This window comes from Sorex fumeus, unplaced genomic scaffold, assembly GCF_029834395.1.
Source record: "Sorex fumeus unplaced genomic scaffold, SorFum_2.1 ptg000006l, whole genome shotgun sequence".
Taxonomy (NCBI): domain Eukaryota; kingdom Metazoa; phylum Chordata; class Mammalia; order Eulipotyphla; family Soricidae; genus Sorex; species Sorex fumeus.
In genome coordinates, this window is record NW_026606063.1 from 42,466,109 (window position 1) to 42,483,636 (window position 17,528).

At 37.7% G+C, this 17,528-nt stretch overlaps 1 protein-coding gene across 2 annotated transcripts in view; it reads right to left on the bottom strand.

Annotated features, from left to right (window-relative positions):
* Positions 1–1,727: 1,727 nt before the first annotated feature.
* APLF (aprataxin and PNKP like factor) overlaps positions 1,728–17,528 on the bottom strand; it is a 65,471-nt gene continuing 49,670 nt past the window's right edge. The window contains exons 9-10 of one of the 2 annotated variants that reach the window (XM_056125413.1): positions 6,871–6,917; positions 1,728–2,236 (exon numbers count right to left, since the gene is read on the bottom strand). In XM_056125413.1, coding sequence (XP_055981388.1) covers positions 2,034–2,236; positions 6,871–6,917 — 250 coding nt within the window. In that variant the 3' untranslated portion in view covers positions 1,728–2,033. Of the gene's footprint in view, positions 2,237–3,578; positions 3,669–6,870; positions 6,918–17,528 lie in introns of those variants that run through there. The other variant, XM_056125420.1, reaches the window with a different exon arrangement.

Sequence of the window (17,528 nt, forward strand, 5' to 3'; positions counted from 1 at the left end):
GGACCTCTTATCTGTAGCAAGTTGGTCAGAAGTACAAGTGAGCTGGGTCTTGAGGGCAGGGTATGAAAGTGAAGCATGGTCTGGGGAGATTGAGCCCTTACCCTGTGTAATCGGATACTACCTCAAAGATTGTCAAAATTGAGTTGAATTCTCAAACATTCTGGTTGGTGTCCAGGTATCTAACACTGCTTTTTGGTGTGAAAAAAGTCCATAAATACCCCAATTGAAATTGGTCTTGTGAACCACTTTTTTTTTTTGTTCACAGTCATGGACATTTAAGTATTTTCACTTTTCAATAAATATAAATAATGCTTCTATGAACATATCATGAGAGTTTTTACGTGTACATGTTTTAAATTCCTTTGGGAAAGATAGATGACAGATAGATAGATAGATAGATAGATAGATAGATAGATAAAGGAACACTTTAAGGATTAAATCAGTGATAGGTTGAGAGAAAGTTTAAAGATATTACTGAGTTGTGAAAAGCACCCAAGACTAGAGGGACATTAAATGAGAAAAATGAATCCCCAAAAAACAGAGACAAAGTCAGAATGACAATCTATCTATATATTTGTCTTATCTAGATGAATATTTCTTATTCTACCATTTTAATATTTTACAGTTACCTGGAAATAGGTTTAAAAACATTAACAAAGCAATAAACATGTCTTGCTTGAAGGCAGAAATGTTATGTTCTTTTAGAAATTAATGTTTAATATGCATACTTTTGGTTTAGTGATTTTTGAGTATATCTTCTGCTTTCTCTAAATGTCAAGTCACCTACACTGAAGACTAGTACAGGACCTAAAGTATTTTATGAAAGTAATATATATACTTCATGAAGCTGAAGAAGGGACCTTTTGAAATAAAAGGTCAGAATTTTAAATAATTGCAACTTAGAGCTTCTGACAAAAAAAAAAACTAATGTGATTTGAGAAAATAATGAGTAAAAATAACTGAGGAGGACCTCCAGTTTTAAGAACACCATAAAATTCCCTGAGCTTTCCTATTTTTAAAATCAGATAATCATATATAGTAAATTACATACTTGGAGCACAAAAATATTATCTGTATGGCATTTCTCTTCTATAGTTTAATCTAATCTATCTTCAGTATATTTATATTTCCTAGTATTTCAAAGAATGAGTAGCCAAGAAACGACAAAGTTCTAGAAAACACTAGTACAAATATATATATATATGTATATATATATATATATGTGTGTGTGTGTGTGTGTGTATTCTGTCACTGTCACTGTCCTCCCGTTGTTCATTGATTTGCTCGAGCGGGCCCAGTAACATCTCCAATGTGACACTTGTTACTGTGTTTGGCACATAGATTACACCACAGGGAGCTTTCCAGGCTTTGCTGTGTGGGCGAGATACTCTCGGTAGCTTGCTGGGCTCTCCGAGAGGGGCGGAGGAATCGAACTCAGGTCGGCCATGTTGGCCACTTGCAAGGCAAACGCCCTATCTGCTGTGCTATCGCTCCAGCCACACACACACACACACACACACACACACACACACACACACACACACACATATACACACACACATACATGTATATATATGATGACCATTATTTTTTAAAGTTTGGTGCTGCTTGAAGAAGTACGTTAATAACAATGAGAGAGACATGCTTTCCCACCATGATATAATTTGCCTACTTCTTAGTATCCCATAAAGAGAAAACATTTAGAAGAAAAAAGACCAAAGTTTTGCACAATCTATTATCTTTTATTACCAACATAAAAAATACATGAAAAATATCGATTATTTGTCCTTATCTCTCTTCTCCCATTTTCATATGATTTTTAACTAGGACAAAGAAAGCAAAGGAACACTAAGGTTGATTTTTCAGTGTGATGTGCCATTGCAAAAAATCAGTATTAAAATCAAAGCTACTAAAAAAAGTGTCTGTGTGTGCATGTGGGGAGGGGGGAACAATAATCATTTAAGTGCCTCCTCAGTTCCTGAAATTTTTTCCGTAAAGAGTAAATGTGAGCCATAAGTTGTTGTAGAAAAGAGTCACTTTTTTCTTTTCATAAACTTCTTTGCTTCTTTCACAAGCTCTTCCACATCTTCCTTCTCTTGGTCTTCCTTTCCAGGTTCCCAGTCAGAATCTTCATCTGTTGGTTCATATTCTTCTTCCTCATCATCTATAAAGCTGTCATTTAGATCGTACTCATTGGATTGCCCAACATTATCGTCTTCATCTGAAACGCTTTTCACTGAAAGACAAAAGTTTGGAATACAAAATGACCAAAAGGACAGAGGAGATAGAGATAGACAGATAGAGAAGGAGGGGAGAGAGAGAAAGAAAGAGAGAGAGAGAGAGAGAGAGAGAGAGGGAGGAAAAGTGTCTGCCATAGAGGCCGACTAGGTGTAGGAGGTCAGAGAGTGGGAGTGGAAGGAGGAAAACTGGGAACATTGGTGGTGAGAAATGTACACTGGTGAAGGGACAAGTGCTGGAACATTGTATGACTGAAACCCAATCATGGGCAACTTTGTAATTGTTTATCTCATGGTGTTTTAATAAAAAATAAGAAAAAAGTTGGTATATAACATATCAACCATCACTCAGCTAAGGTTAGAAATCTTACTATAAAATGTCTTTGAGCAAGAATATTTTTACTTAGTAGCTAGCTAGCCACTACAAACTTCTAGAAAGATTAAAATGACAACTCAGTGTTACTTAGTTTAACTTTTCCTACTATGATGCTTCTGAGACTAAACTGTCCTAGGAAATTAATATGCATATATACATAATTTTTAAATACATGAATTGATATATAATAAACCACTTATAAATCAATTGTGAACACCTCTTAAATTTATAGAAACGAAACCCTTATTAAAATCTACAGTTCTGATTTCTAGCCTGCATGTTGATATAATGAATTTTATGACTTTTTAAAAATTCCTTTCAATTAAATGGGCTTTCAGCCTCTGTGAGTCCTGCATAAAGCCTTCTATCATAAAGCCTTTTGATACTCATTGGGCAGGCTCATTTTCAGAAACAATATTTTATTTCTGTTTGATTTGGGGTCACACTTGGCAGTGCTCAGAGCTTACTCCTGGCTCTGTGGTCAAGATCAATGGTTGGAACTATCCTTAAGTGTGTGTGGGGCTGAGGGTAGGTAAGATAGAGAAGAGACTACTATGACAATAATAACTGGGAATGATCACGCTGGACAAGAGCTGAGTGTTAAAGTAGGTAAAGGGATGTCTTGATAACCTTTCAGTATCAATATTGCAAACCACAATGCCCAAAAGGGGGGCGGGGGCAGAGAGAGAGAGAAAGAGAGAGAGAGAGAGAGAGAGAGAGAGAGAGAGAGAGAGAGAGAGAGAGAGAGAGAGAGATTGAGAGAAGGGGGTGCGGGTCGGAAATTATGGGTGGGAACCTGGGGACACTGGTGCTGGGAAATGTACACTGGTGGAGGGGTGGGTGTTGGAATACTGTATGGGTAAAATCTAATCATGAACAGCTTTGTAAGGGTTTACCTCACAGTGATTCAATAACAAAGTGAAAAAAAAAAAAGAATTTTGTGCTTTCAGTGAAAGCAACTGAAGATCTGATTTCATGTCACCAGCAAAGTCAGCTCTAGAATTCAGCTGTGTTCTCTGTTAGTAGTTGATATGGCACTTCTAAGCCTGCTGCTTCTGTAACAACAATAGTGCCAAGGATCAAACCAGAGCCTCACATAAGGATACTAACACTTCTAATTAACACTTTTTAGCAGAAGCTGAAATAAAGGCCTGCCAGGTTCTCCAGAGAACCTGGCAGGCTACCAAAAGTGTCCTGCCCACACGGCAGTCTGGCAAACTCCCCATGACGTATTCAATATGACAAAAACCAGTAACAATAGTGGGTCTCATTCTCCTGACTCCGAAAGAGCCACAAATGTGGCACTTTCTAAAATCTCAGGGCTAGGTTGAAGGAGACGTTACTGGTACCTGCTCGAGGAAATCAATGAACAACAGGATGACAGTGATACAGTGAAATAATGGCATGTGATTTCTTTGTGGAATCTATTAACAAAACCTTGTGTAGCAAATTTGTGACGAAATATTCTGTAAATCAAAAGAAACCCATAAAGGAGTCTACTTTTTTCTTTAATTGCTGAAAGTATTTTTGGTGAAAGCAATTTCTGCCCTTCAAGATAAATGGGCCATTGAAATAATAAAACTTTCCTTACTTTAGTTAGAAATATTCTGAGGGGCTAGAGTGATAGTACAGTGGGTAGGTCATTTGCCGTGAATACGGCTGACCAGGGTTCGATTCCCAGCATCCTATATGGTCCCCCAAGCACCACCAGAAGTAATTCCTGAGTGCAAAGTTGGGAGTAACCCCTGTACATTGCTGGTATGATCCAAAATAAAGAAAGAAAGAAAGAAAGAAAGAAAGAAAGAAAGAAAGAAAGAAAGAAAGAAAGAAAGAAACAGATAAATAAAAATGTTCTGAACCTGTGGAACTTACAGATATAGAATATTTTATGATTTTCTGAACTATGGGAATAGTCACAGGAAGTGGGTTCTGAAATAAATGACTAGTACTTAACTAGAAACAAAAGTCCTGTCTTTACAATAACAATTAAATGCCTTTGTGCCAAAGAAAGCCAAAGGGCAATGACAGCAAGAACAATACCTCCATGCATGTATTCCCCACTGGGCAAGCTGAAGCATATAGCATATTATCTGACTATCTGGATTTAAAGTGATGAAACTAATAAAGTTCACATGAACTCTGCCATTCCACTTCTTGCCACACAGAAAAGTTTTAAAGCTTGGAATAGAAGGACACTTGCTGTGTTAGAAAAGTCATGAGGAATCATATCACAGAAGATCCCAAGCCAAGACTCCAATAGTATACAGAGAACATCATGGGTAGTGAGCATTAGAAGGCACAAAATGGGTAAAAATAGCAGATAAGGCAGTCAGTGCTTAATTGATTTTTAACTATTTGCAATGATTATAGCATTTTTGTAACCGTTACTTTCAATAGATGTCATAGAAATAAACCACACTGTATCATGATTTAAATAAGAGCTCATAGCATTTTCTAATGGATAGTTTATCTGAAATGTAATTGTTAAATATGTTTGAACTGGTCTCTACGTTAAAGAACATACACACAAACCAAGATTTATTAGAGAGGGAACTATAAACACTTGGAAACAGGGGAAACAGCAAGTACAACAGAACGGTGCAAACAGGGTTGATAATTGCCTGATACCTATCCCTCTGTCTTTCTCTTTCCCTCAGCGCTCAGTTTCTATTAGGAACCTTATGGTTCTGAAGAGAGACACAAGAGACAGAAGTCGTTCACACTAGGGGCTGGAGTGATAGCACAGTGGGTAGGTCGTTTGCGTTGCACGCAGCCTGACCCGGGTTCAATTCCCAGCATCCCATATGGTCCCCCGAGCACTGCCAGGAGTAATTCCTGAGTGCATGAACCAGGAGTAACCCCTGTGCATCGCTGGGTGTAACCCCAAAAATAAAAAAAAGAAAGAAGTTGTTCACACTAAACAGTGATTAAAAGCAAGAATGCATTAAATGTAAGAAAAATAAATGATGAACTTCACCAGTTTTTGAAGGAACAGCAAGAGTCAAAGTTATTCATTCCCCCTCTTTCCTTAGATATAAATAAGATTGCTTCCACAAGGGTGTAGTCGGTGGAGGGTAGTTAAGATAGAGGAGAGTCCATTATGACAATATTAGTTGGAAATGGACAATATTAGTTGGAAATGAACACTCTGGACAGAGTATGGAAAGTAGGCAAAGGGATATACATGATAACCTTTCAGCATCTGCATTGCAAACCATAATGCCTAAAATAACTGCCTAGAGAGAGGGAGAAGAGAGGTGCCTGCCATAGAGGCAGGTGGGAGTGGGAGGGGGGACTTGAAGGGGTGACACTGGTGCTTGGAAGGTACACTGGTGGAGGGATGGGTGTTGGAACATTGTATGACTGAAACCCAATCATGAACAGCTTTGCAAAAATTAATAAAAACATAAACTTCAAATAATAAATAAATAAGCATGTTTATAGACTTAGTTGGTGAAGAGAGAAGTCAGTTTTGGGTTCTAAAGGCACTTCTAAAAAAAATGGTGCAAGATGATAGTAACATTATTGATGTGCCAAAGCAATACATTCTGTATAATTCCAATCTTCATTCTGATCTTTTCAGTTAAAGACATCATCAGTAAACTCTCAATATAATTACGGCTAAGTGGAGACTTTATTTTCAGGTGCTTACAAAAAAAATTTTTTAAGTCAAAAAAAATAAACACAGGATACATCTATATTGTTGGATAGTAATTATATATAATCAGTGCTACATAAAGGATACATGATGTTTCCCTAAAAAAGTGAAATCATGCAATCTGCCTCTATATAGATGGACTAGAGGGCATCAGGTTAAGTGATGTCAGAAAAAAAGAGACAAACACAGAATGCTCTTTCTTACATGTGGGATACAAAGAAACACAGAAAGGGAATAACTAACGACCAACAGCAGCAGAACCTGAGAATTGGCCTATGAAACTGAGATTAGCAAGGGTGGGGACAGGGTGTAGCAGTAGGTTGAAGGGGACAATGGGACACTGGTTGGGGGACAGGGACACAATGGTTGTGGATGGATGTTAGGATACATATGTGTGAAACTGTCCATAACAGTATTGCACATCATGGTGCCTCTATAAAAAAGGAGGGGAGGAAAGAAAATGATTAAAATCAGTAATTCAAATATTTTACCGAAACAAAAATAAAAATGCTTCACCATAACTGAAGATTGTAGCTAGGCCTACCAAGAGAATCACTTTGACAGTTTCATTTTCAGTTTGCTGAAGTAACATTACTTACTTGGAAGTGCATCGTGTCTATATTCTATCTTGTGCTGGGGGTTCTTCCTAAAAGAAAAAAATACAGTTTTCCAATTATTAAAATTTAATAGACTATATTTTTAGGTGTGTGTGTGTGTGTGTGTGTGTGTGTGTGTGTGTGTTTACTTCTTGACTATAGACCGCTCTATGTTCAACAATCACTTTTTTTAAAAAAAAATCCTTTTGGGTCACACCCGGTGATGCTCAGGGGTTACTAATGACAATGCTCGGGGACCATATCAGATGCCAGAGATTGAACCCAGGTTGGCCGTGTGCAAGACAACTGCTTACCCACCGTTCTATAAAGCATTTCCTTTTAAATTTGTTCTATAAAGCATTTCCTTTTAAATTTGTTTTACTACATGAGTGTCTACCTCATGTTAGTCATATTTTAGATTAAAAAAAATGGCAAAACATTTCTTTCAACTTAAGAGAACAGATTGAAACAAAATACAATATATTGTATTCCTAATATAGTTTAGATTGTATTTGTAAAATTTTGATGGTACTATGCTCATCAAAATATAAATTAATATGTAACATAGAATACCAAATGTATGTATCTGTGTGCTCCTATTCAACCTAAAAGCAAATGCAACTCCATCATATCTCTCCCCAAAAATACTGACAGTGTTTGGAAAAGAACAGGAAAGTCACACAAAATAGTTAAGGTAAAAAACTAATGCTCATACATCTGCTTTTGGTTATAAGTTCTTACAGTTCCTTCTATTATCTTTTTAGTTAAATGTCTGGGCACACTAAATGTACAGGCATTCTTCATATGATGTGAAACTGTAAAAAGGCAGTAAAAGCAGCAGCCCACTGATCACAGTTCACCTGAAGGGCAGCTCTCATTTGAGTGGACTGACAAAGGAGGGATAGGGGACAGTGATAACCTTGATTATCCAGGCTGAGGAGCACAGTTCATACAAAGTTGCTATGTGGACTGCTTAGGAAACATTCTACGTGCTTAGACTAAGGGCTCCAGAGGAAGTAATTAATGTGAGCCATCATTCATTCATCACTGGTTCATGAGTTTCTCAGAGCAATTATTACATGCCAGGTGTCAGTGACATCTCTTACTGCTAATATTTGTTCTTTTTGGGGTAACTTTTCCTATAATATAAGTACTGAAAACACAGCACAGGAGTACAATCACAGTTAATGAGGGTCATAACTCAACCATTTTGAAAAGTGGGGGGAAAAAAAGATTCCACAAGAGATTATGTGTTTGGGGGTAATTAACCCAAATCTGACCTTTTAATGGAAAAGAAACTTCAAAGTTAAGAGAAATAAACTGGACCATTTTAATGTGATGAAGAGAGCTGCAAGTGAACACAGCTGCAATGATGATTTGTGGGAAGAGCGTTCATTATTGCACACAGGCCACTGACTCGTTTAATCCACTCTTTATTAAAATACAATTACACTGGACATCAGGGGAGGAGAAACAGAAAAATGAGAGCCATTAGTACCAGATCAACACAAGAAATTTCATATATCTTCAGTATGATTCTTCAACCATTCACATTCTACACAGATGCCTCATTATTATTAATCTTTAGTTACTTGAAATGCAAAGACTCATACTTCCATTTAATATCTATTAAATGGAAGGTGTCAAGGACCAAGGTACCAAGCCGTCCCATCTTTTCCTGTTTCACTCATCACAGAAGAGAATTAGAAGGTTAAATATGATCATAATTGCTTGCTACTAGAACCTCCTCCAAAAGTTGCTTTATAAACTTACAAGCGAATTAAAGTCCGGTTTTAAAAACAAGAAGAGAGGAGATAGAAAGACAGGAAAGGGGCTAAAGCACCTGCTGGTGCTGGATGGCCTGTGAAACCCCTGGTACCACAAGCCCATGCCACTCTACATCCTGGACCACAATGAACCACCAGTCTGGCTGGTTGAAAATTACTAGGAATTCTCATGGGCCCCTGAGGACATCTTTGGAAGGCCTCCCTCAAAAAAATTAAAATAAGATAGAAACAAACAACCAGTACAAAAATGAAGCCAAAAGAGTTAGGAGACTCAAGTACCATTTATACATCAAATACCCATTAAAAGGTCACAGGCATCAACTGTCAGACTGGAAAGACTGAAAGGAACAGTAACTTTTTGAAAAAGAAAAGTGAAGATGAAGCAAGGGGTGGTGGTCTCTGTCGGGGGGGGGGGGCGGGGAGGGCGCAGTTTTGAGAGTGACTCCCATTCTCAACTACCTTGGAACACAAGCACAGTTGGACTCACATACTCCACATCATTTAACCTCATATGCTACCGGGAAAAGGCAAGCTATTTTGGAAGACATGAGGAGGAACCAAGCTTTGCATTTGTTTATTAAAAAACCAAAAAGCTGGGGGTATGGTGCCGCCAGCAGGTCAATCTATACCTGTGAGGTGAGTGCATCAGCAGCCTGATGGCACCTTCAGACTTCCAGATACCCCAAAATTGGTGCTGTGCCTTTGGCCAGACCCCAAAAACTTGGGGCAAAGTTTACCAAGAAAGTAAACGGCCAAAAGTTAGGTATGTGGGAGACACACCCACAAACCACCTCCAGCTCAGCTATATAATTGGAGGCATGGCCTCTCTGGTTCCTGATTGAACTGCTTAATGGCCATGATCCCTGAGACTCAGAAACGAATCTTGGAATCCAAAGGCTTTTTGCAGAAATGCATCCTGTGCCTGTAGTAGGTTACTGATGCTTGGCCACTCCAGGTGGGAATAGGTTTCATGCCTTGGCCTGTTCCCCCTGGCGGTCCAGTGACCGCCATCCTCCAGAGGACACAGGACAATCAGGTTTGGGCCTGCAGTGACAAGACATGTGGGGCCTCACCAGATGGGGGTGGAACCGGCCCCTTCCTCCCCATCCCAGCGAGACTCTGAGTCGCTGCCTACAAATGGCCTCTCTGGCTCCTGATCAAGCTAATTAATGGTCATGATCCCAGAGACTCAGAAACAAATCTTGAAACCCAGTGGCTTTTGGCAGAAATGCATCTGGACCACATACAAGGTGGTCACCGCCTCAGAACTTATTGGAAAGCAAGGTATGAGCCAGCAGTGATGGGGCAACTGCAGTCTCATGGGAAGGGGGGGAGGGTGGTACTGGCTCATCCTTCACACCCTACGGAGGTCACAAGTTGCCCCCACGAGAGGCTTTCCGGCACAACCATGGCTCCAGAGGCAAAAGGACTTAATCCAGAACCCGGCAGCTTGCGGCAGAAAAGTGAATGGACCATGTGTTAAACTACAGCGCCATGCCTCCCCAGGAGGGAAAGGGTGTTGTTACCGTCCGCCTTTTACCCCACCCCGGCAGCAAGGTGGCCACCGCCTCAGAGCTTATTGGAAAGCCAGGTATGTGCTGGTGGTGATGGGGCAATGGCAGTCTCACAGGAAGGGGTGTGGTACCGGCTCTTCCTTTACGCCCTACTGAGGTCACAAATTGCCCCCCACAAGCAGCTCTCCAGCACAGCCATAACACCAGATGCACAGAAACCAATCTCGTAAATATCTGGCTCTTTGCAGAAATTCAAATTTGCGAGGTCGCTATTGCATTTATGATTCTCATAACCAGATTATATGATTCTCATAACCAGCTATAGAAAACAAAGTATTTCACAATGCCTTTTCAGCAATTCTGATTGTTGTGGGGGGGGATTCTAAACAATGATGGTGCATCTTTTGTCAAAACAATGAATGTAATCAATGTAGAGAAGAATTAAGGGAAAGTCATCTGCCTCACAGGCATTGGGAGGGCGAGTATATTGGGGTTCTTGGTGGGGAAAAATGAGTACTGGTGAAGGGAGAGGTGTTTGATCATTGTATGACTGAGACTTAAACCTGAAAGCTTAGTAACTTTCCCCACAGTGATTCAATAAATAAATATAAGAAGAAAAAATAATAAAATTATGGGGGAAAAAAACAAAAAGCAGAAAAATGTACCACACAATTGTACACCCAGAAAAGGAAGCATTTTGGCTGCCAGTGCAGCAGACCCTTCATCAGCCTTACAAGGGGCACAGACTGTGGGTCTGTCAAGGTATCACTAATGCATGCTCTCCTTTCCTATGATAACTTGCTATTTTAATGATAGGACAAATAAAGGGCTGTAACAACTAGAAACTAGTTGGAAGTTAGTGCTCTTCTACAAGTAAAAACTAAATTTCAAGTTTAAAATGAAGCATTAACATAAAGTTTTCTTACTTAATTGAAAATGAAGAAACAATGTCCTCCATGATAGATCAAGAAATTTCCTATTTGGGGTATTTTCAAATATGGTCTATTATTTATTAGTGGTAAAATACAACTCATATGACAAATGAGCATAGATAATAATTGAAACAAAAGATATGATGTGCAATGACACAAAATAAAAATAAAATTTAGGCATGTTCTATTTACAATATAGCAAAAGAAATGCTTCTTAAAATCAATTATGGTGAATGTTAAATTCTTAAAGTTGAATCCTTTCCTTCTAAGTCCCTGATAACCTCAGTTCCATCCTTTAATTTGCAGTCCAAACTTCATCTAGAAAAACTTTTCACTAGTCTGGGAAATTAGTTTATGTTTTTTTTTCTAAGAGATAAGCTTATGGCCCTTTACCAAGAATATTTTTCTAACTCTCTGAAGCTTATGTTCAAATCATACCTCCTCCAGGAAGGCAACTCTGATAATCACTTGGAACACATGCGAGGGTGTACTAAGAAGGTAAGAGAGAAGAATTAAGAAAGGGTTAGGTACAAATATTGCAGAATTATGGCGTGCATAAAAGTATTTCAATGCCCTGAAGAATTTAAACTTTATAATTCTGTGTATTTTACATGCAGTGATTTTAATATATATTAGTTATTACTTAAAAAAGAATGTATTATAAATGTTGACATGGAACTGCTGATTGGTTGAATGCAAGATCTGAAATAAAGAGAAGAATCTGGAATTCTCCTTGGCTTGGGGTATAAACAAATAAGCAGGGAAGTCACTTCAAGTATGAGTACTTCAACAATGAACACTCTAAAAAGCATTCCATGGGCTGGGGGGATAGTACAGCAGGTAGGGCATTTGCCTTGCATGCAGCTGACCCAGGTTTGGTCCCCGGTATCCCATACAGTACCCCAAGCACAGCCAGTAGTAATTCCTGTGCACAGATCAAGGAGTAACCCCTGAGCATCACCGTGTGTGACAAAAAGCCCCCCCTCAAAAAAAAGAAAGCATTTCACGATAAAATTAGGGGTTATGTTTCATATGTATTAAGTCTGAACTACCTATTTTATAATCAAGTGGAGTCATTAAATTAAATCAGTTCATCTAGGGAGTATACACAGGATAAAGGGAAGAAGGAAACAACTTTAAATCCTTTGGCTCTGAAATAATGGGAAGAAGAAAAGAAGAGTAAAGAAGGCTAAGAAGAATAACCAAGAACAGAACTGATCATCTTTGATGAACATGACTGCCTGATGAATATATACTGTTTTATGCTCTGAATTTCTTCACTATTGAGAGCCCCAAAGAAAACAAATCCAACCTGTTTTTGTTTTTTGTTTTCTCTCATGTTTTCAGAGGAAATGAAGCAGAGGAAAATCAAATGTCATACAAAATTATGCTGTTATTAACATAATCATAACCAGGATTTAAGTCTGATGATTTAAAAAGCAATTTTCTCTCCATCACAAAAAAGCTATCTAAAGATTAAGTAGATAGCGGTAAAAAGATAAAGTAATCATGTTGATTTTTGTTTACTTTCACAGATTTGGCAACTTAATATATTTAATATACCAAAGCTCAATACTGAATACCTGAAATGAACCTACATAATGTTTTATATTAGTTTCTGTAACAGTGACTCACATGTTAGATGTTCAGTATTTGCCCAATAAATAGATGATGCTCTACATCTGTCTCACTGCAAAAATAATTGATGAAGTTTTGAACTACATCACTATTTTTAATTTTGAAACAAAAACTAAGAATCCTTAAATATCTATGTGTCATTACTCAAAAGAAACAGCAATAGGGTTTTTTCTAATACAAAAGCAGTAAATCAGCATAAAAGAAAGCAGTTGGTTTGTTCATTGAAAGTCATTATAAGTATTAAATGTAATAAATTATTGTAAATAGCACTGTATAGCACTGTCCTACCATTGTTCATCAATTTGCTCGAGCGGGCCAGTAACGTCTCCATTGTGAGACTTCTTGTCACTGTGTTTGGCATATCGAATATGGCACGAGTAGCTTGCCAGGCTTTGCTGTGTGGGCGAGATACTGTCGATAGCTTGCCGGGCTCTCTGAGAGGGGCAGAGGAATCGAACTCGGGTTGGCCAAGGCAAACACCCTACCACTGTGCTATCGCTCCAGACCAAATTATTGTAAATAACTTTATAAAAATAAAATTTAAAAAGTCATTATACCTTACTATCTATACCAAAATAACTCTGAAAATTATTGTAATCAGTACAGTTAACACCAAACATATCAGAGAAAAACACACCATTACTTCCTTTATATCTCCATCCTCTACAAATGCATTAAGATATTACCAAACAAATATTAAGATACTTGTTTATTCTTAATCACAAATAAAATAATTAGTAGCCTCACATGACTGACTGTGGGAATTTTAACTATTTGGCAACTAGTATTTCCTTATTAAAACTCAATTATTTTAGCTAAAAAAATATAGATGTACATTAAACACCATTTTCAGACTTTTTTGGAGTTCCTTCTAAAAAAAATAGTATCTTTAGCCTGAAGTATACATTTACACATATGATCAAATAAGAAACTGTTGTGATAACTTGGAATATTTTTCAAAAGTTAAACAGGAAATAGAAAATTTTAGATCATAGGTATATGTCTGGATCAGCAAGAAACAGATAATAATTTTTTTATTGTCAATATACATTTTGAAAAATGTATACTGTAACAAAATGCCTTTTTAAAACTACACAGATCAGGTGAGCACTCATAACAATAAGGTACTTATAGCTACTGCAAAGTATATTTCCTTACATCATCCTTCTTAAATGCTAGTATTAGTATTGGGTTTTGTTGTTGTTGTTGTTGTTTGTGGGGAGGTTTTTCCCCAGTGGTGACTGCAGCCACCAGGGCTAAACTGGTGGTGCTCAAGAGTCACGCAGTGCTAAAGATTGATTCTAGGACCCTATGCATTATAGGAATGTGCTCTAGTCCTTTGGGTTATCTTTCTGGCCATATAATATATTTTTAAAAACAGATCAATAGTTTGAAAGATATTGAGATACTAACGTCTTCATTCACATAGTAAACAACTGCTAAAGTTTTATAAATCCAAGGCAACGTATGTGAGTTTGACTACATATTTTTTTCACTAAATTGGTCAAAAGGTGAAAGTGGATTCCATTCATTTTAGTGTATAATTTTAAATATAGTGCTTAACTTATCAAGAGAGAGCAGAAGCAATGCTCTGCATAAAATCCTATTAGGCATTAGAGGAAGTGAGTGAGTCAGAGCAAAACTAAACCTAGCTTATAATGGACATTAAGTGTCTTATGTTCTAATTCAGACAAGTACTCTAAGTTAATCAAATATACTAAACCAACAGACAGCAAAAGGCAGGCCAAAGGAATAAATAAGGTAAATGGACATGACACTTAAATGACACTCACTGATTTTTTCAAATTATCATTGTTCCAGATATTTGATTTTGTCAGATTTTTATAGCATAATATGTTAGACAAAATGTCCATAGCTTTGAAAAATAATAAATATCATTTTCTAAGTGTCATGTAGGTTATAAAAACATTTTTTACTATAGTATATATTCAATATGTGACCCTTACATTCTTTTCCTCTTGACTCATGATGGCTGAAATAAAATATATCCATACTTGTAGTCTAGTGCAGCATTTCTCAACAGGGGGCCATATGACCCCTGCAAACTCCAGGAATTTTCGAAGAGTACCATAGGTGAAACTCACATAAGTGAGGCACTGGGGCATAAGACAAGCAGCCAACTGGTAGGACGAGAGGACCACAGGAAGGAAACAAGGTATGAAGGGGGCCATGGAGAGAAAAAAGGTTGAGAAGCACTGTTCTAGAGTATTCATATTTGCGTTATAGTGATAAAAATGTTGGACACAGAAAAACAATACTTATAAATAATGTACAATTCTGTATCAATTTAAGTTCTTATTATAGATTTATAACATAAGGCTAAAATTAGTTAATAAGTTATGAGGTGTCTAAGATCACCTAGATACATTGAAAAGAGGAACTGATTTGCATACTCTCAAAGGATTAGAAGGTTAGACAGGGAAAGCAAAACACTAAAAGTCAACCTAGTACTAAATTTGAAATAATAGGTATATTTACTTGGAAATATCTCATAATCTAGTGAAGACAATATTTTAAGTTTAAAAAAATGATGTTACAGCTCATGATTTTCAACAAGTAGGTCAAACACCATAGTAAACAGGCCTGTTTTGTTTTGTTACGTTCTGGTTTGGTTTTAGGGGACCAAAACTGGCTGTGTTCAGGGATTACACCCAGTTCTGTGCTCAGGATCACTCACGGTGGTGTCTGAAGAATCATACAAGGGTTCCAGGGATCAAACCCAGGTCAGCTATGTGCAACGCATGCACTTTACCCACAGTACCATCTCTTGAGCTCCTGGAATACACACTATTTAAAGAAAAATAATTACTTGTGTTTGCATATTATTTTATGATATGAGACTTCATTTTTTAATATTGTTATAGCACTGCACTGTAGCACTGTCCTCCCGTTGATCATCAATTTGCTCATGCGAGCCCAGTAATGTCTCCATCGTGAGACTTCTTGTTACTGTGTTTGGCATATCAAATACATCACAGGTAGCTTGCCAGGCTTTGCTGTGCAGGTGAAATACTCTCGGTAGCTTGCTGGGCTCTTCGAGAGGGGCGGAGGAATTGAACCCAGCTCAGCTGGGCTGGCTTCGTGCAAGGCAAATGCCCTACCTCTGTGCTATCGCTCCAGCCAAACACTGTTATAGAAAAATCTAAATTTATTTACATGGAAAATTGCTTTGAAGCAAGCTAAATTAGAACATTTTCTCAGTCTGATGCATGAGAATTATATCTAGTACTAAAAACTATGTAAAAGTAAAAGAGTAAAAGTAAAGGCCCTCCCGTTAATCATCGATTTGCTCGAGCGGGCCCAGTAACGTCTCCATTGGAGACTTTGTTGTTACTGTGTTTGGCATATCAAATACATCACGGGTGGCTTGCCAGGCTCTGCTGTGCGGGCGAGATATTCTCGGTAGCTTGCCGGGCTCTCCGAGAGGGGCGGAGGAATCGAACTTGGGTCGGCCATGTTGGCTGCATGCAAGGCAAACGCCCTACCGCTGTGCTATCGCTCCAGTCTTACTATGAATTAAGATTGTTAAATAATAAATTAATCATAATATAATACCAATTTAGTTTTAGTGATACAAAATAATTATACAAGATACATTTTCTGTCCGCCTTGCACGCAGCTGACCTGGGTTCGATTCCTCCACCCCTCTTGGAGAGCCTGGCAAGTTACTGAGAGTATCTTGCCCACATGGCAAAGCCTGACAAGCTACCCATGATATATTCGATATGCTAATAACAGTAACAACAAGTCTCACAATTTGTTGTGAGACGTTACTGGTGCCCACTCGAGCAAATCAATGAACAACAGGAGGACAGTGCTACATTTTCTGATTTTCTGTCTAATTATTACATAATCAGAGTTTCTATCATTTTGCTTACCCCGAAATTTTATGATTACTTAAGGTTCCTTATTTAATGAAAGTTTTGTTTTTAACTTCAAGGTACTGTTTTGCCACTTGGCTAAAAAAATAAAACCCCCAAAAAAAATTCTTTAGAAAGCCATGATTAACAATGGTGGTCAGTCCATATCACAGAGAAACACTGGCAGGAGATGGGAGACTTAGTTTTGCTTTTACCAACTTGGACACTTAGGCAAATATTTAACCTTCTTTAATTGCATTCCCTTATTTGCAAAAGAGATAATGTAAGTAATTATGTCTTAGAGTCTTTATCTCTTAAGAAAACTAATTAAAAGTAATCAAGGGAAAATATTATCTAGCAACATGGCCGACCCGAGTTCGATTCCTCCGCCCCTCTCTGGAGAGCCCGGCAAGCTACCGAGAGTATTCGATATGCCAGACACAGTAACAACAAAGTCTCCAATGGAGACGTTACTGGGCCCGCTCAAGGTAGAACCAGGATACCAGAGATCTCAGTAAACTAATATATATATATATATATATATGGATATACTGTAGCACTGTAGCACTGTCCTCCTGTTGTTCATCGATTTGCTCAAGCAGGCCCAGTAACGTCTCCATTGTGAGATTTGTTGTTATTGTGTTTGGCACATGGAATACGTGACGGGATATACATATCCATATCCATATATATATATATATATATATATACACACATATACCATATTTATATAGAGATACATTTAGATGGGGGTATGAAAATATCTATATGTAAATAACTCACAACTATTTTCATTCTAACTTCTTTTAATGAAATTAATGACATGATATGAAGATAATAACTCCTGACAATTATTTGTAGCAAACAATGTATTTTGTTTTTATTCTTCTAAAGGAATAGTTACATTTA